Raw genomic sequence first — 22,108 nt, forward strand, 5'->3', positions numbered from 1 at the left:
TTCCTCAAGTCCTCCATTATCATAGCTTGTGTAGACAGGTCTCAAGAAGGGATGCTATGGAATTCAGTAGTTAAAGACACAGCTAATTATTTATTAAAATCTTCCTTAGTTAGCTGACACATAGGTAATTTTGTGTCATGTTCTAACAATTCAACTTTACACGCTGCTTTCACTATGTATGGCACAGCAGCCACAAAACCAGCAACAGATTAAACTGCCAAAAACTTAAGACTGACTGAAAATTTTAATGACTTCTAAATTTATACAGATACGTATTTTCCAGTACTGTTGAATTCTTTCACATGTGTATAATCTTTCAGTTTCTTAGATTTCCACAAATATTGACCAAAATTTCTCAAGTCGCTCAGTGTGGTGGTGCACTGAACTCTTGAAAAGCGGAATGCTATTAACCATGGCTACAGAACATGCTCATCACGGTAAAAGCCTTCAGCTGGAGCTAGCTTCCTTTTTCCCAAGTGCTTGTCCATTCTACAAGCAGGAATATCAGCTAGTTTACTTCCTCCAAGCATGGTCAGGACAAATAAACGTCATGTTCACTCGTCAGGAAAAGTAGTGACTACTGCAGGGTAAAGTTATGGTTTCAGCAGGTAAAAAACTTGTTATTTACATGTTGAGAAAGTTGCCTTTGTTTCCATAGGAATATATTATACAAATAAATGTTCAGGAGAAGTTACACAGTAGTAGCTTATGCCAAACCAAAAATATACATTTGATGTGTACAAATTTTTAAAGATTACAGGCATTGCAAATGTAGATAATTACATTAAAATATTTTCAATGACATAGCTATGGTTTAAATTAAATGGAATGTTATCAACAAGATTTAGCTGTTCAGTAGTGTTAATATTTGTACATACTTAATCCAAGTGTGCAGTATTTTTGTTCAAGTTATCATGAAAAGGACCACACTCTAGTGACCCTAATATTATACATAGGCTCAGATGATCTAAAACAGCGACACAGCTTTCACTGACAAATTGGAAGACCTGGTCTTCCAATGATGCATATTTACTGCTTAACACAGCATGTTGCTTCTACTCCACAATGAAGTTAGAGCCCTTGCCCCTTTGTTCAAGGAAAAACAAGACGGCTACACAAAATAACAGTAGAGTAGCATGGCTTTACTGAAACTTTGGGGAAAGCTTGAGATCTACAAGTGTTTTGCACATTCTCTTCAATGAGCTTTTTTCCCTTTTTTTTCTTTTTGAAGTATAACTTACATTAAGTATCGGGGGAGACCACACAATACATTACACCAGATCTGTAGTAACTGAACACCTCCTTGAATTTCAGTTTGTATTAGCAGTATTACCCATCCAGTTTAGAGGCACAGGAAAGCTAGAGCACTAAAACACACTGTTTTGTAACCTGAACTTTTTTTTTTTTCCTTTTAAAAATGCAGATATAGAAATTCAGTCTTTAGGTACTTGTTCTTCCCACCCCAACAGCAGAGCAATCATCCCTCCCCCAGCTTGCTCAGAGAATGTTCTTTTCAGTAATTGTTCCAGTTAAGTTGAATCTTAAGTTTTCCACAACTAAAGAATTTTAAGGACCGTGTAGTAACAGATGTTGGTCTGTCTGGGGGGGGGGGCAGAGAAATCAAGACTTTGGTCCTCCCAGTTCTCCACTAGATACTGGTTAAAAATTAGAGTTTGACACATAAAAAAATCTTTATAGTTGGTTTTCTATATAGCACACACTTACTAAGTCTGGCATGTTAAACAAGACATCTTACCTAACCTGATGATTTGTACTGTTTGTTGAGGTTAACTGTGCTTAGCATAAAGCAATAAAAACAAACAAAAAGGACAACACAAAACTAGGAAGACTGTAAACTAGACAGGGAAAACGTGCAATTTACCATGTATGAAATTTGTTTTGCAGCTGGCTAAGTACACCCTCTAAATAGCCACAGAATGAGTCAAAAAGCACATATCAGAAATGAAGTTTTTTTAAAATTATTTTCCTATATTCAAGTATTAGATAAATTGTATAAGACTGTTTCTGAGATAAACGTTAGGCCAGTGATGAATTTTAAAAACAAAACCAGTAGAAACATCATCCAGGAAAAAAAAAAAGCTCATTAAAATATAGACATGTCAAGCTATGAAGCTTAAATTAGTGCAGATAACTTTATATTAAATCCAGATACCCAGAAATATACACAATAAAATCACCCCAGTTTTCATAAAAGTTTAGAAGGTAGACAATAAAATTGCACTTAATTCTGAATTAATTCAGAGAGCAAGTCATTCCCATTCCTTGCTGATCAATTAATAAGAAAAAGGGAACCAACATTATAAAAGAGCAAATTGGCTTTGTACATTCTATTTCACTTTCCAACATTTGGTCATAAACAAGGGCCACACAGTTTCACTATCTGTCTTGACGATCAGAATCGGATATCCTTACATCTGATGCAGACAAATCTAGTACAGGATTTACAAATCCGGCATATTCTGAATTGCCATTGTCATCCATTTCAGCACTAACAAAGTCATTCTCCCACTCCAATCCATTAGAATCGTCAGAGGCTGAAGCTGGATTACTTCCCGTCTTCTTGCTATTACATTTCAGTGCCGCCCGCAGTATATCTTCTTCTGTTTTGGAGCGTTCTCTCATTGGAATCAATCTGTTTATGCCTGTGATTTAAGACATGTTTTTAAGGACAGACGTAATTTTGAGGGAAGTACCTTCACGTTTGTGTTAGAACATCAGAAGAAACAGCAAGAATCCTTTAGAGATCAAGACTCTCGTAATTCCACTCCTGAGCATCACCGTACTTTCTCTGGTGCTGCTGTTCACATGAAATACATACTTTGCAGTCAGTTTTGGCCCAGATGAACACAACAGACAGTGATGATGTTTTACAGAGTTCTAATGAAGACAACCTAGTGAAACAACTTACTAGCAGTGTTTATTTCTCCTATATATGCAGCCTGCTGCCCTACATTATGGGCACGTAAATAGCGGAAGATTTTTGGTACTGTGCTACTTCCAGAAAAGCTAAATGTCTGGACAATCCTGCAACATTCCTGTAACTTACTGACAAGCACGTGAAACATTTTAAACAGCAGCTAAAATTTAGCTAGATATTGGGTGCATTTGTTTAGGAAAGGTCTTTAGTTTATTTCAAAAAGGCGTCATTCATTTCACACAAAATAAGGCAAAATACGGGTCAGAAAACTGCACAACAGCAGAGATGCCATTTATTTTGTCAGTAATCAGACTTTCTCATGGTGTATCAAAACCCTCCCACGCCACTGGAAAGGCTAAAGGAGAGGATTTACAATACTCTTCTTATTCACTGGACTCCTTGTACATTCTTAAATAAACTCCCCTTCTAAACTTGGAGAACTAGCTAACTAGTTAATTATAATTAAAAAGTTACATATTACAAATGAAACACACAACTCTTGTAGGGGGGAGGCTTCACAGGAAAAAAATACTTAAAAGGTAAATTGTTCCCTTCCTCAGACTCAATTGATAGATTGTATGTTAATGGTTCATGGACCTTTCAAAACATCACGATTTTCAACAGAATTATTCCTTTGGTACCAACGGCTCACTTGAAGCTGCTGCCCATCTCAAGATACACTGCTGAAAACACCAATACAATATTAGTGCTACAAGGCCCTTGTCTATTACTTGAACGTGACACCAAAGAATGAAAATAGAATCACTGTATAAAAAAAAAATCTGTTTAATCCAGGAAAGTTACTGTTTCCAGTTTCTCTTCACAACCTTTGTCTTTCTGTATAATGCTCTTTATAAAACTATAGCATTGCAGGGCACAAACTAGGCATCTGCTGTGCTCAGACTGCTCCAGTCCACAACCCCATTTCAGTACTACCATTACACAGCCATTATATACTACTATTAGTAGTACATAATCATGCCTAATTCAAGATCTAGGCATTATTCCCTGTTCAGAACCTCCTAATCCAGCAACTTTTCAGTCAAGCAATGTCATCTTTTGTTACTATTCTGAGTTGTTTTTTTAAAGGCTAATATCCTTTCAAAACACTGGTCCTTCTCTACTCTGTGTTCAGCCCCCATACAACTTTGTCTATTAACAATAAAAATGTGTGACTAGACCATAAATTAATATCCCAGTTCACCAAACACACACACACACTTACTTTTTTGGATCTGTCCAGTCTCCACAGTAGATTTTGACAGCACACACAGTAACTAAACTTCTTATCCCCAGCAAGCAGTCAACCCCTTCAGGGAGATGGCTGTAATAAACTTAAGATCTACCAAGAACATGCTAAAAACTACTCAAAGTCCTTGCAATATTGACTAGTGCTTCTTTCAAGTAACCACATTCCTTCCTTTGCAGCCATGAAAACAAGTCACTTTCTCAAGCATACGCAATCCTCCATGGGTTATCACACCATCTCTTCTTCCTAGTAACCTCAAATCTTGAGCAGAAGAGATGCGCTACCATCACAACGACTAGCTCTCAAAAATAATTACTCTGTAGAGCACAGGCTAGTAGGAATCCGAAATGGAGCAATGCAGTAATGTTGTTCTGGTTTTAGGCAGTTTTTGGCACTTCTCAGCACTTACTATTCAGTTACCTCTAAACTAGATAAATACTTACAGTGTGACAGTGATAAGAGAACAATGAAGAGCAAACATCAGATTGTTAATTCTATATACAGAATTAAATTTCCCAACAGTGAGGATAATACAAGACCATATGTAACAAGACCCTCAACCTGTCAAACAAACAAGATACTTTTGCATGCAGGTATGCCTGGTAAAGACTGAACCTTGCTCTCATCTGGTTTTCAATAGTTACTTAGAAAGTAACTTAAGCTAACACCTAAGAGTGGAAGAACAATTCAATCTGTAAAAAAAAAGCAAAGAATGCAATTGTTGCATTTCTTAAGCATGGCGTAGAATAGAGTTCCCAGAAGGCTGTTCTGCACTGGTGCTAATTGCTCTAAACATAAAATCCAGTGCACTTCAACATACGTGACCCTGCCCTAGCTTCAGTTCCTCTAGAACACTAATAGCTCTTGCACACCCTAGCTAAAAAAAGATGCTGGGTATTTCTGGGTAAACCTGTCAAAGTTAAGTATTTCACAACAAGTTTCTGAATTAAACATTTTAGTGCTCTTGACAGTGCTGAACTTTTAAAGTGCACACAGATTGTCAAAAGCCAGCCTACTAAAGAAAAAAAAAATATTTGCTATGTATTGGCTAAAAGAAATTCTGGGTTATTTTTATGAGCTTTTCAAGAGTCAAGGTCTCAGATTTTTTCATTTCTTTTGAAACTAAGACAAGAGCTTTTGCTGATTTACTAAAGAGAACAGAAAAGATCTACAACAAACAGCAGCAGCAACCAGAATAGCTGGGATACTCATCTGGAACAGACCTAAGTTTCCCGTAGAAGTTACAATAAAAGTAATTAGGGTTTAAAGAAACAATACTTCCCAAAATACTTTACTCCTGACCAGCTTCCACATTTAAAACAAAGAACAAGCTGTTCCTTCTGCTACTGGCTCACAAGAGGGCAGCATTTCTTTACGATTAGTTGTGAGTTTACAAGTCAGTTCCTCAAAATGCAGGAAAAGACAGTTTACTGAAGGATCCAAGGAAATTAATTCAATTATTAGATAACCACATTTATCAAAATATGCAATTTTCTAGGTAAAAGTAATTTACAATTTAAGCATTACATATTTAACAGAAATTGCATCAGAATTAAGTTTTAATACACCTTCCCTTTTGCAAACTACAAATTGACATAATTAGAACAGTCAGCCTTTTAAACTTGTAAATTAAGAATGAAACTGAATGGTAACATAAATACCTTCTTCATCTTCCCACTCTAAATCTAATGAAGTGCTGTCATCATTTCCACTCATAGATTTTGTTTTGGTCATTAAGTCACAACTGCTTTCTGTGTTGGGCGTCAGCACTGTAGCATCAGATGAAAGTCCTACATATAAAAATTTTTTTTTTTTTAATTTTTAAACATACTTGAATTTAAGGTTCAATATGAAAAACTAAACTTTCAAAAGTTTTTTTGTGCTTTGTGGCCTTCAAGCCTCAGGAACATTTGGAAAAGCACCCCATCCATCACTTCAAAGAGCATACAGCAGCTTTTTAATAGTCAACATCACTAAGATATTACAAGAGGACATTTAGCAATACTGCCTAATGAAAACTATAGGGCAATTTAATAAGCTGTGAGCTGGACTTATGTGAAGACTTAAAAGAAAAAACAACAAACACAAACCAAACACCAAACCTCCCCCTCAAAAACCACCAAGTTACAGGCAGTGTTTCCCAAGAATTACCATCAGCCCTCCAGCTTCTCAGTGACTATCACATACTGTCACAAATTCCCTAGGGATATATGTTTAAAATTATTTTTCTCTAAACTGTTAGTATCCTCTCTTGCACTTCATTAGAAAAAAATTAAACATTAGTATGACTAATTATTTTGCTGAGACTATTTCAAAAAACTATATACATGCATTCACATCTTTGATACACAGTGTGGTTTTACAAGAAAAGTTCACAGCATTGACATTGCCTGCACAAAGATGGCTGGAAAACGTAAGTAAAATAAAATCCATGCACAGGACTTATTTGCTTACAGAACTTGCTTTTGACAACTGGAAAAACACAGCATATGCAACTTGTGCTACAGCCATTCAAACAGTTGAAGCATCAGGTATTAGAGAGAAAAAGAAGTTTCTATGAGATTTTTTAATACAAATATACATATACACATTCTATATATGTAAGTATGTATATATATAAAAATAAATAAATAATGTTCACCTAGAAAAAAAGCACCCTGTGCTCCTCAGACTCACTTAACCTTTAAAGACATGCATAAGAAAAGAAAGACTTACTACTACTTCGGAAAGCTTCATAATGGAATTTTGTATTTCTTAAGAAAGAATCAAAATCTTCCTCTGCCACAGAGCTGTAAGAACAATGCATGTTTTTTTAGCATTATAAACCCCTAGGGATGCCATAAAAGATACATTAATCCACATGCCCCCCAGTTTTATGCTACAAAGCACATAAATCGTAAACTTAAAGCTTTTATGAAATTATCTACAAAATGCCTTTGCATTCCTACTCACCTCCTCTCCCAGTCTGAGCTGCTCAATTTTTAGTAATATTTTCAGTTAAGAGATTAATGAACTTCTGTAACAAAACAACTCTTCCCTTCATACTTTTTCACTTTATAAAATGCCTCCTTCATTTCAATTCCTTTTTTAACTAAGAATTCAAATCCTGCTACTGCAGTCCTTCATTTCTAAAATATGGCTAGTTCCTACTCATACCATAAAACCTCAGTTTTCACAGCTCCTTTTCTATCTGTACTTCCCTAACTGAAAATTCTTCCTATTCCACTTCTCCTCCATTCAAAAATAGGTGTTTGATTTTAGACCCTTCTCTAAACTCAAATACCATTCCATAGGATTTTTTTTTGTGTGTGTGTGTGTGTGAGGTGTTTCTTCCCCCCAAACACTGAACACAGAACATGGGATTGAAGAGAATTAAATTAATAATATTAATAAACAGGCAGACTATATAAACATTCAATTCCACATTTGATTAGTGTGTATTTTACTGGGCATTTCAAACAGGGTTCCGAATAATAAAAATATTTTTATATTAGTTGAGATTTTATATATAGAAATCTTTTTAATACAAAACCACTAGATTGTGTATGTGTATATACTTTAGTAGCTGACAGTATGTTCAGTTTTGTATGCATCAGTCTAATAACCACAGTGAAAACCAGAATGAATGCAATCTAGCCTCTCATTTCGCAGATTAACAGTAACCAGCTCGCATTCAGTAACTATTTGGTGTGGAAAAAACTGCAACAAATGATAACAGCTCTAATTTAGAAATACTGCCAATGTTACATTTGGAGAATGTGGAATTTTTTTGGGGGGGTGTGTGGGGGAATGAGGAATAGGAGTAAAAACAGTCAGTCTTCGATAATCACTAATAAAATTGTGTCTTACCTCTGATGTTCTCCATTATTAGCAGCATGCGCTCTCTGTGTTATCCTTTGCTGTCTACGTTGCTATGGAAAGAAGCAAACTGTTGAAAAAGCTGAATGCAATCACTCAGAGCAATACACTCAGTACACCAGCATTCCCTTAACTGAGACATTAGAAAGAGTGTTGTCCTGATTATGACAAAGACTAAGATAAAAATGAACCAGTTCATTTTAGTATCTAGCTACTGTATTTTCTGAAAAGTCTATTCTCAGTCTTAACAGATCTGTCCCTGCAAAAGAAAAGCAGGGGGAAATAAGCCAGAGTTTTTTACTGTCAACTTTAACTTCATCTAAGAATCTCTCTTTGCTGGTGAGAAAAATGCATCAGATAAGCTAGTATTTTTTAATCCCAAGATGATGATGGCTCCGTTTCTTGGCACATTTTCCATCTCTGATATTTATATAAGTATCAGAATAAGCAGATTGCAATCAATAAGGAAATGGGAAGCGTAGAAGTAAAAGAAATACCACGTAACAGTGGTTGTAGGCAAGAAGACTTAAGTATGCAGGGAGAAAGAGACAGAAATTTGGTACCAATATAGTTAACAAGTCTGTAAAATTCAATTACTGACACATGCAACAATTTTCTTTTAAGATTCATATACCCACATAATAACCAATTTCAATTATCTACCTATTTTGCCAGGTCACATACAAATATTTAACACTGTAGGTTCCAGGATACACATTTTAAAATTCTCTTCTCTTACAAACCCTGACATTTAGTAGGGCAACATTAGCAAGCCAAATTAGTTTTAAAGGGATGCCATACTTCCCATGGAAAAGCCATTTTTTCTCGTTTAGAAGACTTCTGCCCACAAACAGCAAAGAGGTGAGCTGTGTATTCAAAAAAGGCTTTAGTTTATTTAGAAAGGCTAAATGCTTGATCTGTATCTATAAAAAAAAGCACACCCTTAGAAATCCTTATAATCTTTGTGGGGTTTGGGGGGAGTTGTTTGTAAAGAAGGTAAGTGGTACTAATTTTAAGGGAGGAGGAAATTAAAATCTCTATAACGCATTCTATCTTAGGTCCCGACTAAAAGAGGTGCAGATTAAAAATACTGAAGGACAAGAAAAATAGCATTTCTTGCACAGAACTTCTAAAAAAAACAGTTAACGCCATAAAACAATACTTCTGCTGACTCCATATAGACCAGAAGTGTTAAAAAAAAAGCTACAGGCAAAAACCATCAGAAAGTATTAACCCTCCCATAACAAACGACAAGAGAATAGAAAGAAGAATGTGAAATGAGACCTATACTTCACAACAAGTGTTAGATGAACACTCACTCATTACTATCAGGCTGGAAATAACAATTTTCAATTCACTCTTCTGAACATAGACAATACATTAGGGTTAAACATCTCCCCTATACTTATTGTAGATTTCAGACTTTTTCAATTTGTCTAAAACCTAACTTCTGAAAATTTGTTTCTAATCAAACACAACACACATCACATGCCTAGTGGACTATTTCCTTGAACACGTTACAACTGCAGCCACACACATTACAGATGAACAGATAGCACAAAGTGAAAATGTTCTTTTTAACATACACACTTTGGCAACCTGAAATTTGTCGATGTTGTGAAAACACATGCTTTAATAGCTTATTAAGATGGCAAAAATATTAAATGCACGGATATGTAACTCTTCAAACTGCAAGATGCAAACCATGAGTAACAAACGTTATCGGGATACAGAACAGCATCAGTTTTCAAAAAAGCAGGAAAACATAATGTGGCTTTTGTTTTGCTCAACCAAGCTCCAAAAGAATGGACACCAGACATCTGAAAGTAGGCACAGAGTTATTAAAAAAAGACTGCTGTTAAGTCATTACTAGACTTTGGCTACTACACATACAAATCACAAAGTGATAGAACAACTCAGGTTGGAAGGGACCTCAAAAGGTCATCTAGTCCAACCTCCTGCTCAAAGCCGGGTCAACAAATTCAGATGACTTGGAAATACATATCTTCATGTTAACACAAACCACAGACATAAGGAACAATTAAGTGCACAAATATATTAAGTACATTGTACAAATCTACATAATGCCATAAAGTGTGCTTAATTTCGGGGGGGTGGGTACTAGAAACCCATCACAGATCACTTTCTATTAAAGATCGGTAACTACTATATAATGTAAGAAGTCTGTCAAGCTAATTATAGATGAAAATTATACATCTCATTCAAAATCTATACTTGGTGACATAAGCAGTTTCAAACAATTCTGACGATTTTCAGCTGCTCCAGTCAGCTGTAGTTTAAAATTGTGTATTTCTTTCTCTGCTAGAATTTACAAGCCAAAGCAATTTCCTCATTACATTTCCTGAGATGTAAAGGATATTAGGAAAGTCTGCATACATAGAAACAGAACAGAAGCTCTGATATATATTGGGGTCTTTTTCCCCTCACCTCCAAGAGCTTTTTCTGCTTTGCTGCCCTGGCTGCTTCACGTTGTGCAGCATATAAAGCCTCCTCTTCTATTCTTAACTTCTCCTCTTGTAAGGCTAACTGTATATGAACAAAACAGTAATGGTTAACAAAAGCAGAACCTATCTATCTTCCTATGAATAAAGCCGTAAGTTCAATAAAACAAAAGAAGAGCTACTAGAAAATAAAAGTAAAATAAAATAGACTATAGCTAAAACATTTTTCCTCATTAACTGAATCTAACAGCTTCCCCCCCCACCAAACACCCCAATAAATGTAGGTAATTAAACATTACCCTATTGAATAAACATCATTACTAGCGAATCCCTTTAAATGCATGTTGCATTTTATTATGAACTGCACAGTGAAAGACTTAAATCTTTTCAGTTGCATATTTCATTGGTACTTTATTGAAAATCATTCTCAATTTCTACATTGTATTCCACATAGTATTCCATTAACTGCTGACACGCACTAAAAATGACAAATTATGGGCTTTTTTTCTTAAGAAAAGCTCTGGAAAAAACTGCGCACAAGTAAAGCTGAATCAAGTATACTCCCCATTTTGTCTTTGACAAAAAATTCCAATTTATCAGATCTCAAGTTTGAAAGCCAGCCTATTCACTCAATTTTTTACTATGAGGCTATTTAAAAAGAAGCAATCTCAGATACAAACTTAAGTTGCGCAGCAATCTCTTTGTGTATCTTGCAGACTGAAAAATACCGATGAACTCCAACTGTTTCGTTCAAGCAAATGGAATCTCCTTGCGTTCGTAATTGAGATCTAAACTACTTTAACAGAAAAGCTATCCAATCGTGACTGCTTACCTCTGACTGAAGTTTCAAATCAACAGCTCTCTGCTTTTCAGCAATGGAGTCATAATGTCTGTCTTTCAAGTCAGCAATTTCTTCCTCAGTCAGAGGTCTAAAAGTATGGGGGAAACACAAAAACACTCCATCTATTATTTACGCATGACAACCTTAAGTTGCACAAACATATCCATACAGTCTTTCTTGACTGGCTCTTTAATGCAAATTCAACAAGGGGTGCTTTTGGCCAGCTCCTCCCAAGAACAGAGTTCCAAAGTTCCAGTTTACTCAAGACAACACTGTCTCTCCTTACTCTTACAAAGCATTTTTTGTCTCTTTCTATAAAGTATATTTTCAAAACATTATTTGCTAACAGAACTACTTGCAATAGAACAGTTGATATCATTGCAGTGTAAATCTCACTTTCTTTTACTTCTTTTTAATCCCCTAATTGTAAATTGTTCCCCTTTCATCTGTCATCTACTTTATGTCTACTTATATGTATCTAACAAGCAAGACTGCAAAAGCATTATTATAATGTTTGCTATATCACTTCTTTTGAACCATTCACAGGGAACATCATTTTGGGAACTGTCAAACTTACATAATGCAAAATGTCTAGAATTAGACAAGCAACACGTACACTTTGGTGCCTTCGTATGTTTCCTATAGAGCAGGCCTCCAGGTTTCTACTGCTTACATAAATGCTAACACGTTCACAAAAAATTCACTGGTGTTGTAGCACTAACACCCTGTGTAACTTTAAATACAGACTCTGGAAACAAGAATAAAAACAGTATGTTGCAAAGAGTCTTAAGTGTCATATATAGTTTTTGCATGGTGCATTATCATCTAAACTGTTTTGATGTGGTTAAGCATGAAGGTTAGTTTGACATCTACTCTTCCCATGTACGTGATGACTAATAAGACAGAGAGGGTTTTGACAGGAACTCTGAAAAGTTTAAGTCACAGTGAGAGAACAGAGCTAAGAAGAGGTCCTGAATTTCGAAGTCTTACCTGTGACTGCTTCCTGGGCTATCCCCCTGTTAAATTTAAAAAAAACCAAAAACAAAAACAACAAAAAAACGAGTCAGTGTTTGAGAATCTCAGCAGTCAAGTCAATCTTAAGATGGGGGGAAAAAACCAATATGAAATAATAGTTTCTCCCATATATTGGTTTTACAATTGGGGGTGGGAGCAGGGAGGGACGGGGAAATCGCTTGTTTTAACTTGGAATTTCAAAAAAATCTTGTTACGCAGTCAACTGTGGCTGAGTCACTAAAACAAATAAGTACTTCAAACCAAAAATAAATATTCCAGCAGTGTATTTCAGGAATCAAACTATTAGTTCTCATATTTTTTAAATACAGGGCAGCGTACTGAAAACGTGGGGGGTGTCCTCCCCTTATCAACCTGTATTAAATCTGTAAGACTAAAGTTTTAAGGCCAACTTCTATTTTTCTGAAGTACTATTCAGCCAGTTTACCCATAATTGTAATGGCAGAGGACTCCCAAAACTTTCCTTAGCGAAGCAACCCAGGTCCATTAATGTTTTCAAACAGAGAGCATTTGTTGTATCCTATGTAAGAGTTACACCAGGAGCAAGTTCTCCTTCAAGTCTTCCCCCCACACACACATTTTCCACCACCCATCTTTTTCTTCTTTCCTTTTTGCCTTCCTAATGTCCATAGTGCTGTCTTCCTGAAATGATTACTTCCCATACTCTCCCCAAGTAGTTTTCTCTTCTCTTAGGTCTTCATCTCTCCCAAAGTGTTAAATACTCATTCTTAGACCAAGCAAAACTTAAAATTAAAAAAAACCCTGTGATTTAAGTCTGTAACATAGTGGGAGGAAGATACTGGTCTTGCAACCATTTTTAAGGGTTGTACTAGCAGGTTTCACATTATAATCCAGGTACTTACCTCATCACTTTCCACTAGGTTCTCAAACTGCAAAGAAAAAGTAGTAAACAATCTTTATAATTCAATATAACAAGTCACTAAACACATACAGCAAATACAATTTTCATATTTAATCTGCCTTGTAAAAGCACTACTGCAACAACACCACTGGGACTGTAATACCATTAATGAAGGCCCCTACTTTTAGAGACAGTATTACTTTTATAGTAGGATCTATCTTCTTACCAAAGTTTTTCTTAAACATTACATTGCCCTAAAAGCAGAAGAGTCAAAAGTAAAAAACTAATGTATTTCACTACAACTTACGTGACGGCCCTAATAAAAATGAAATCTTACTAGCTTCTGAGATTGCTAATAGTTCTGCATATCTGAAGCATTATAATACAAGCAGTGGAAGCAATGGTATGGCTCTGACATACACCAAAGCACCCACTTAATTTAAAACTATAGAAGATATAAGGGTTATAGTGCCTGTAACCTCTACCTCACACAGCAATCATGATGCTTAAGGAGTTTTTGAAGATGTATTTAACTTACAGAAAACATGGAGTTACTTTCTACACAGAATTCTAAAAAAAGCAAGCAACAACCACCCCCCCTCCCAGCTCTGCACATAAGAAACTAAAGGTCAATAAAGGCAATGTAAAGCTTAATGATAGGAAGCCAAAAGCAATGCAAACTGGGTAAGAATACATGGAGCATTCTAAGCGGCACAAACTCATCCAGCAGAAGTTCAACTATCACAAAAAACCCAAAGGAAATGGAAATTCTCTGTACTATTTTCACTGAATACACACCTTCCATGTAGCAAATACATCAAACATGGAGGTCAGTACCTACAGCAAGACTTCTTATCGACTAATTGCTGTAAGCAGAATATGAATAACAATCTGGGAGGAGGACAGAACCTTATTTCCCCTACCATATATTTCTGCTGTGGAGATACCACACAACTGGAAGTTGTGCACTAAAAAAAAAAAAAGGTAAAAAAAAATATATCACCCCTACCATATACATCTGCCCCCTTTCTTGAAAGCCAAAGCAGTGATTACAGTTATTAAAGTTATTCTCAGTAACAGGGGCAATCTGAACAGTCTAGGACATTTAGACCATAAGGAACACTCAAAAAAAGTAAACCAGGTTATTCTGAGAATCTTAACTTACACAAATTAACCTTACACTACCCTTGGCAAAAAGGGTATTTGGTGGACAAGAATGTACTGCTGTAGTGAGCAAGGTGGACTACACACATCACTAACTATAAAGTAACCTCATCAGATTCTAGCTTTTTGTGAAGTCAGACTCATGACTAGATGTCCTGTACTTATACCAACAGAAAAATCACTCCCAACACAGCAGTGATGAAAGATGCAATAGGCAGACTTCAGAATTCTCTAGTGCTGAGTATCAGAACATAACAGATACTTCTCTTCTTCCCAAATAATAGATTAAAGCTAGGTGACATATTAATGTTCCGAGGTACTGTAAGAACCACTATCTTGCCACCCAGTGCAGCATTCATTTAGTCTGAAATAACCCAGAGTATGTCAGTGCAGATAAACTGCAAAAATTGTTAAAGGCATTGCAGGATTTCAGCTTTTCCACTTTTTCTTTTTTGAAATCACTAGAAATGGAAGCACTCACCTCTATAGTGAAGTGTTCTCCTGTTGAACATGTTCTAAAATACTTTGATCTGGAAAAGTAAGTCTACAATTACACTACAGAATAGTCTTCAATTCACAACAGAAGGAAAACAAGCCCGACAACTTTAAATAGTTTTTGAAATATGTTAAGTATGTATAAAATAAGCATAAAATCTTCATGTATTAAACACATTTACTTGTTAACCTGTGCTCTGCATCGCTGCCACAGCGGAAAGAGGTGAAACTGTGTAAACATCTTATACAGAACTGGAGAAACAACAAACACCCTGAAGTGAGAAGAAATCACTTACCAGGATGCTGGACTTGACTTTTACAGACATTTAGAGTGTTCTGCAATACCTTTAATACATTTTTTTTGAAAGACATTATTTCAAGCAATTCCTGAAAACAGCGTTGCTCATCACGGCACTTAACTCTTTACTAGCATAGTATCTTGTACAACATCAATACATTTGTTCTTGACACTAGGCACTGCTAGAAGGTTGAACCTCAGAGAAAAACATCTACGAAGAGGTCACGACAATACTTTTCAACTACAAAAACAGTATTTCCAGTCTGTAATTTTATACAGGATATCAGTCTCTCCTGTGAGATTGTTCATCTTAACACTGTCCTCTATAAAAAAAAAAACCCACAGTATTAAGTTACCTGAATACCTTTTTACCCAGTGGAAGAGGTTTGGCTATCACCCAAAAGAATAATCAAATGTATACTGGTGTTTCAGTACAACATCCATTTCATTGAACTATTTTAAAAACCAGAGTTTTCAGTTGCAAGTGCTGGCTGATATCAGGAGTATAGCCAGCACGTCAGGCATCTCTATGCTTGTACAGAAGATCATTCTGTACTTGCAATGAACACAGACTTCTACTATGCTAAAAGCAACACACCAGCCAAAGCCTGAAATATTTTTCTATGGAAGTCAGTTATGATACGTCTCCCATGGCAACTTGTTGCACAACCTTTCCTTCTGTACAGCAGCGTACCTTGCAGTGCACAGCTGCCACTACAGAACGGTTTCCAGTTGACTCATTGCTATGAAACCAGGGATGAAAGGCCACTTTAATTCATGCACTACATTGCAAGTATAACTGGGACATGTGGCACAAACACTTAAAAGTAATTTCATAGTAACATTTTGGTGTGCAGGAGCCAATACTATTAAGAATCTAATTCAATAAAACTGTTACAGGAAATTGTTTCAGGGCTATATGTTGTTAACAAAAGCATAATTTCAGTTATAGCATCACGTGCTAACTAAGTCACGCTCAACTTTACAAACACGCGAGCTGCAGTCAGATTAGTTGCAAGAATTGAACAGTGAGTGAGCTTACAGAAAACTAAGACAATGCAGTGCAAGCCTACTAAATGTAATTACAAATAGCCCAATAGCAACAATATTTCAAGGAAGATCTACGCTTTCTCCCATCTGCTGGACAGGGACTCAGTAACAGTAGACCTAGTTCAGTGCCAAAGTTTGAGCCCCTAATTACCAGAGCAACTATGGAAGACTGAGGTAATTAGCAACAGAAATGGAAGACTCATCAACTTCACCCCCATACACAACAACTTCAATTGAAATAAAATAGTAACCTATTAAAATGCTTACAGCTGTTATTATCCTCTTTTAAGCCCTAGTGTTTCATTATCTTCTAAAACAGGCTTGAGAAACTTTTAGGTTTGACAGGTACTAGAGAAAACAGTTCAGCTAATAGGCCACAAGACTTTCTAAAAACTGCCAGATCCATCTTCAAAGATCTAAAGCTGTCAAAGACTAACTTTTCAGCACTCCATACATATATATGCTTTATTCTCCTTTTATGCAAAGTCATGTCATCATCTTTAACTTTATAAAAACCCAATCAACTTATACAGACTATGTGTGAGAAAGAAGTCACTAAAAATGAACTTTTAATCTATTAAAACCAGGGCATGAATTAAAATTACTTTTCCGACACCAGTGACAAAAAGCATTGTTTCAGTTTTGCTACATGATAACCCCTCCCAAACTAACCAAGCAAATAACCCAGAGACAAATTAAATTCATTTTTTCTTTTTTTGTTTGTTTGTGGTTTATTCAGGTTTTTTTCTTCTTTTAAACACTCCTCTAGGAGTCCAGAGGAATTCTTATGGTTGAATTTAGCGACAAATTAGCTATGACCTACTTTCTAGTTATTCCTGCAGCTTGTAGTACTTTGAGCAAAACTATTTCAGCTGAAGTATAAGGACACTTCATTAAAAAAATAATAAAAAATTACCACTGGAAGTTTGTGTTTTTACAGAAAGTCAAAAACTTATACAACACTAAAGGAGGTTTTGCTGCTTCATTTCTCCCTTTAGCCAATAAGCCCCTAACTTCAGCAACTGTCTGCTAAAAAAACAAGTTGGAGACTATGAGATGGTGTGGCAAGAAGCTAACAAACTATACTTCCCAAATCCAACATCCACCAAAACCAAGTACTAGAACAGATGACAGGCAAACACCACTTAATATACAAAAGGATAACAAATTTTTTGCAAACATACAAGAACAGAAGAATACAAGGGGGAAAAAGCCAACCAAACAAAAAAAGAGAGGTAATAGTCACTTTAGACCAGACAGAAAGACAACCATGTGTTTAGAATTTGCTGTTATAGCCAAGACTATCTTGTGCCTTTTTGGATTCTGGCACCTATCCAGTGCTCTTAACTGACTTATAAGCAGTCGGGGGGTGGGGGGTGGAATAGAAGACCAAAGAGACCCCACAACCAAAGGAAATTCAGAGGGTAAGTACATGTTACTGGAGACTAATTTTCACTCCCCCACCGACTGCTAAAAAAATGGGTATTATCCTATGAGTGAAGACTCAGCAAAAAACACATGCTAAGCAAAGACCTTTCAAGTATTACCCATTTTTCTCAGGATACAGCACAAGAAATGGATATTTAAGTGCCAGCTGTCAAGGCATTTCAGATGTTCTCATACCCTCTGCTAGAGAGTCTTAAGAATACAAGCAGATGTCATACACACACACTGTCCTGGACTTTCCCCCATTTCTCTGAAAAATATTCCTAAAAGGTCTTTGGTTGGGACAAGCAGACTTGCCTGCTAGAGCTGATGTGAAATAAAAGGCTATGAGTTTGCAACATGTAAAATGCTCAGCGTATCCATCTAGGATGATTTCAGTCCTAATACATCAGTCCAAAGCAAGATCTGTAAGTATCAAATATTGGTAATTATATGGAAGAAAACCAAGTTCTTGTATAGGTGGTGTATCATTCCCATTTGTACACTACTTTTCCATAGGCTGGTTGTTGCAGAACAAAATGCAGATTACACATTTACAAGATATACGAAAGTTTATTTGAACCATTCTGCTCCTGACCTTCTGTAATAGTCCCTCTTTATCCCAACAGTCTCTGCCTCTGACTGATCATATTCCAGAAAATATGGTGTTTCTCCACCTTCACACAAACATGGTAGCCTGCACAGATTTGGGCAACTGACATGAAAAACCCTTCTAAGCCACTTCTTCCAGAAAAACAACCCTGGAAGAGGGCTAAAGGAGTATGAACATCCCCGCAGCCGGTTCACCCAAGCCATCCCTGGAAGCGTGTTACCATCAACCCTCCAAACACACAACGCCGAGCAGCCTTTCAACGGCATTTCATCAGCTCGAGCTGTCAAGGCAGACGCTATACACACGTTTTCTTTCTCTCTCCCCTCTTCAACCTGCCCGCCCTACGGGGAGGGGGCGAAGGGACAGCCTGCAGACCGGTGTACCCACGCCCTGCCTGAGGTGCCAGTTGCCCACCTCACCCCCTGCCCCACCCCACCAGGCACCGCAATGGCCCCCCAGTCTCCTCATCCACCCCACCAGCCTCCTCACCCCCCGACCCACCTCACCGGGCACCCCAACGGCCCCCCGGCCTCCCCACCCCCCGACCCACCCCACCGGGCAGCGCCACGGCTCCCCGGCCTCCTCAGTCCCCCGCCCACCCCAAGGCAACCCTCGTCCCGCAGTCGAAGCCGCCGCCTCAAGGGCCGGCCGCCTCAGGGGCCGACCGCCTCGCCTCACCTCCCGCCGAGGAGTGGGAAGACGGAAGGCGGAGCCGGGCGGGCTTCAGCACCTCCCCGCCCCGGGGAGGGGAAAGGGGTAGCCGCGCTGCCTGCTTACCCTCCGCCTCGCTGGAGCCGGCCGGCTTCCCTCCGGAAGAAGAGCCCGCAGCACCACTGCGCCCAGCAGTTCCCCATCGCATTCTGGGCAGCGGCGGCGAACGGCGGCTCCTCCTCCCTTCGGGCGGGTTCAAACCGCCCCTGCCATCAAGGGCGGCGGAGGAGAGAGGAGGGCGGAGAGGACGGGCAGCCGCTGGCCCCGAGGAACAAAGGGCCGGGCGCCGGGCGGCGGCTCCGCGCCCACAGCCTCATGGCCGCGGCCGCTGCGCAGAGGCGGACGCCGCATGCCCCGAGCGCTGGCCCCGCCCCCGGCGGCCGCCCCGCCCCCGCCCTGGCGCTGAGGGGGCGCCAAACCACGCCAAACCGCCCGGCGCGGCGAGAGGGTGGTGCTGCGTCGCGGCAAACATGGGCATTTCGAAGGCTCTTCACCTTAAGGGTCAGCGCCGAAGGTATTTATTTCCCCTCCAGGTGTTGTCTTATGGGAAGAAAGGGTGGGTGAGGGCTTGAGTTGCCTGCTGCGGGTGGGAGCTGGGGAGGAAAGGCCCGGCGCCAAACCAAAGCGATGGAGCTTTGTCATCGGGGAAAACAGGATGGGTGAAAAAAAATAAGCCGGTTTACTACAAAACTGCCTTGGAAAGAAGTCAGTGACATCTCATGATCAACTGTCTCATCACCACCGCATGCCACGGGTGTGATTTTTCTTTCTAAATGTACTTTATTCCCCTCCATTTTGTGGAATGAAGAGAAATAGGGTATAATGTGAAATCCTGCATCTTGGCATATGTTCATAACATCTTGTACTCTGTGTGTGAACAAAAGTTCCTGAAGTAAAAAAGCCAAACCCCACTGCTGTAATTTCAGCCCTAAAAGATCATTTGGGGCACCTGACCACTTCATCCCTGACTTGTCTGTTGTTGGATACTTCATTATCAAAAATATTAAATAACTAGCTGTTTGTCTTCCTGAAGTGCAACAACAAGAACTGTGATGGGTGATTCTAGCAGATACCATGATGTCTGAAAATTTCTGGCAAGCAAAATAAAAAACAAAAATCAGAACTGACACCACATTGACATTCTCAAGATGAATGTTTCAGAGAGCTACAGCAAGACAAGCATGATGCGGAAGGCACACAGCACAGCCACATATTTTTTAGTATGAAAAGCTAAACAATATATAAAAGAAATGCCATTGCCCCACATTCAAAGGATCCAGAATCCAGACTGACAAATTGTATCAGTTGCAGTCAGCTCAGAATACTGAAAATGTCTAACTTATACTGTAGGTACTTAGAAAATAAAACTATGCAGTATTTCATTGGTTTAGTATTTCATTGGCTGTGTTGACTGTAAGACTACCAATTTAATTCTCAGAAAAAGAAAGCTCTTCTAGCTATTGACTTTAAAACTCTTTTGCCCCTTTCACATTAACCTGGGAGATGTCCTTTCCTATGGTCATGGAAGATCAGAAGAGCTCATGGTAGCCTGCATTTAAAAGAAAAAAAAATATTCCAGGGTTCCAAAGGCCAGTATGAAGAAGCATCGCCAGCAGCCACACTTTTGAGGAAAGGAATGGAGTCAAGGTCCCCATTGGCTACAGGCATCACATTATGAGAGAAAAAACATGGTTTCTTTCACATTATCGAGTCTGAATTTGGTCAATGCTGTTGAGATACCAACAGACTGTCAGACATACCTGGAGCGGGGGTACTATATGATTTAACAAAATACCTCATTTATTCTTCACCACCTTCAGTCTCTGTGGCTTTAAATTACAGCACCACACTGACACAAATCATTGGAAATTAACAGTGACGTTATCTATATAAAAATAAAGATCACTCAAAATACAAACCTCAAAGCAACCTATAGCCAAAAGGAATTGTCATCTTTAAGTTAGTTGCTGATGGTAAAAGCCAGCATTACTCACACAGCAGTGGGGCGGCTAGAATCTCTGATTAATAGAGATCCCATTGAGATGGGGCACCGTCCGTAAACAAGAAAGGCTGGTTTCCCATATTGTTTGCTACAATTAAAATAAAATTCAAGAACCATCTGCACTGAGAGTGAGTTTTTGAAGCCTGTGTTTTGTGCCTTTTGTTTAAACAAGCCAAAATTGGTATCTTAAGCAATGGAAGAGTTAATTGGTTGCCAAGTTAGCTATCTATTAGCAGTGCTGAACAAATGCCAGGACCCAGAGAAGGCACTTGCTACAATAATGATGAGCAGCAGAAGCTGGGAGGAATATAATAAATTAATGACAACTGAGCTGCAATTTTTTTTCCTGGAAATGTAAGGTCAGCCTTGAAAGGTGCATTACAGTGATTGCATATAGGAAGTGGGAATAAGGATGAAGGAGAAATAAAAAAAAAAAATAGAAATGAATTACAGAAGGTGACACATTATCGACATGACTGAAGAGAAATAGGAGAAAGGTTTCAGAAAGCATTATTGGAATATTGATGCTTCATGATGCTATTTTCCAGGGAATTGGGCATTTTGGCAAGGTGTACACTGCTCCTCTCCCAAAGAGAAATGTTTCAGTAGCTAAACCTGACAGGTGTTCATAAATTTCTTCAGAGAAATTTCTTCTACAATACCCTAGACTATGAAATATAGGCCACAAAACTGAGAAGATAAATGTCTAGGAATTGACTGGTAAAAACAGAAGCGGAAAAGTGCATGATGGCCATGGGGTGTGACATTCTCGTAGCAACGTGGCAGGGCAGGAGTTACGCAGCTTTGCAGTCCTTGGAACAGACATAGCTGGTCTCCACTTCCTTTCCATTGCTTTAATCTCTTCTTTCCCGCACACACACCCCCTCCCCTCCCACCCCCCACCCACCCCAATCTGTAACATAGCACCTTTCAGGAATATCCACACAGAATGTCTTTGTTTCTGTAGTTGCAGTTTCTGATTGCTTTCTCCTGCACGCATCCTGCCATGCCACTGGTGTCCATGTCCAGAGCAAGACAAGTCAGTGTGAGAAAAAAGCTGTCAAGGGTTGCTCCATCAGTTGCTGTCACCAGTGTGCAGTGGAGAGAG

General features: G+C 38.4%; 1 protein-coding gene across 2 annotated transcripts; it reads right to left on the reverse strand.

Moving 5' to 3' along the window:
- Window positions 1-225: 225 nt before the first annotated feature.
- AP1AR (adaptor related protein complex 1 associated regulatory protein) lies at window positions 226-21,887 on the reverse strand. 2 transcript variants are annotated; one of them, XM_055701361.1, is made up of 10 exons: window positions 19,065-21,885; window positions 14,888-14,936; window positions 13,244-13,270; window positions 12,339-12,364; window positions 11,340-11,436; window positions 10,494-10,592; window positions 8,037-8,098; window positions 6,903-6,976; window positions 5,849-5,977; window positions 226-2,663 (listed from the first exon to the last, which is right to left on the reverse strand). In XM_055701361.1, the coding sequence occupies exons 1-10, from the start codon at window positions 19,139-19,141 to the stop codon at window positions 2,398-2,400; spliced, it is 906 nt and encodes a 301-aa protein (XP_055557336.1). In that variant the 5' UTR covers window positions 19,142-21,885; the 3' UTR covers window positions 226-2,397. The 2 variants fall into 2 exon arrangements, with proteins under 2 accessions (XP_055557336.1, XP_055557346.1); XM_055701371.1 differs by lacking the exon at window positions 10,494-10,592 and having other exon boundaries at window positions 19,065-21,887.
- Window positions 21,888-22,108: the final 221 nt, after the last annotated feature.

This window comes from Falco cherrug, chromosome 1 (genome assembly GCF_023634085.1).
Source record: "Falco cherrug isolate bFalChe1 chromosome 1, bFalChe1.pri, whole genome shotgun sequence".
NCBI lineage: Eukaryota > Metazoa > Chordata > Aves > Falconiformes > Falconidae > Falco > Falco cherrug.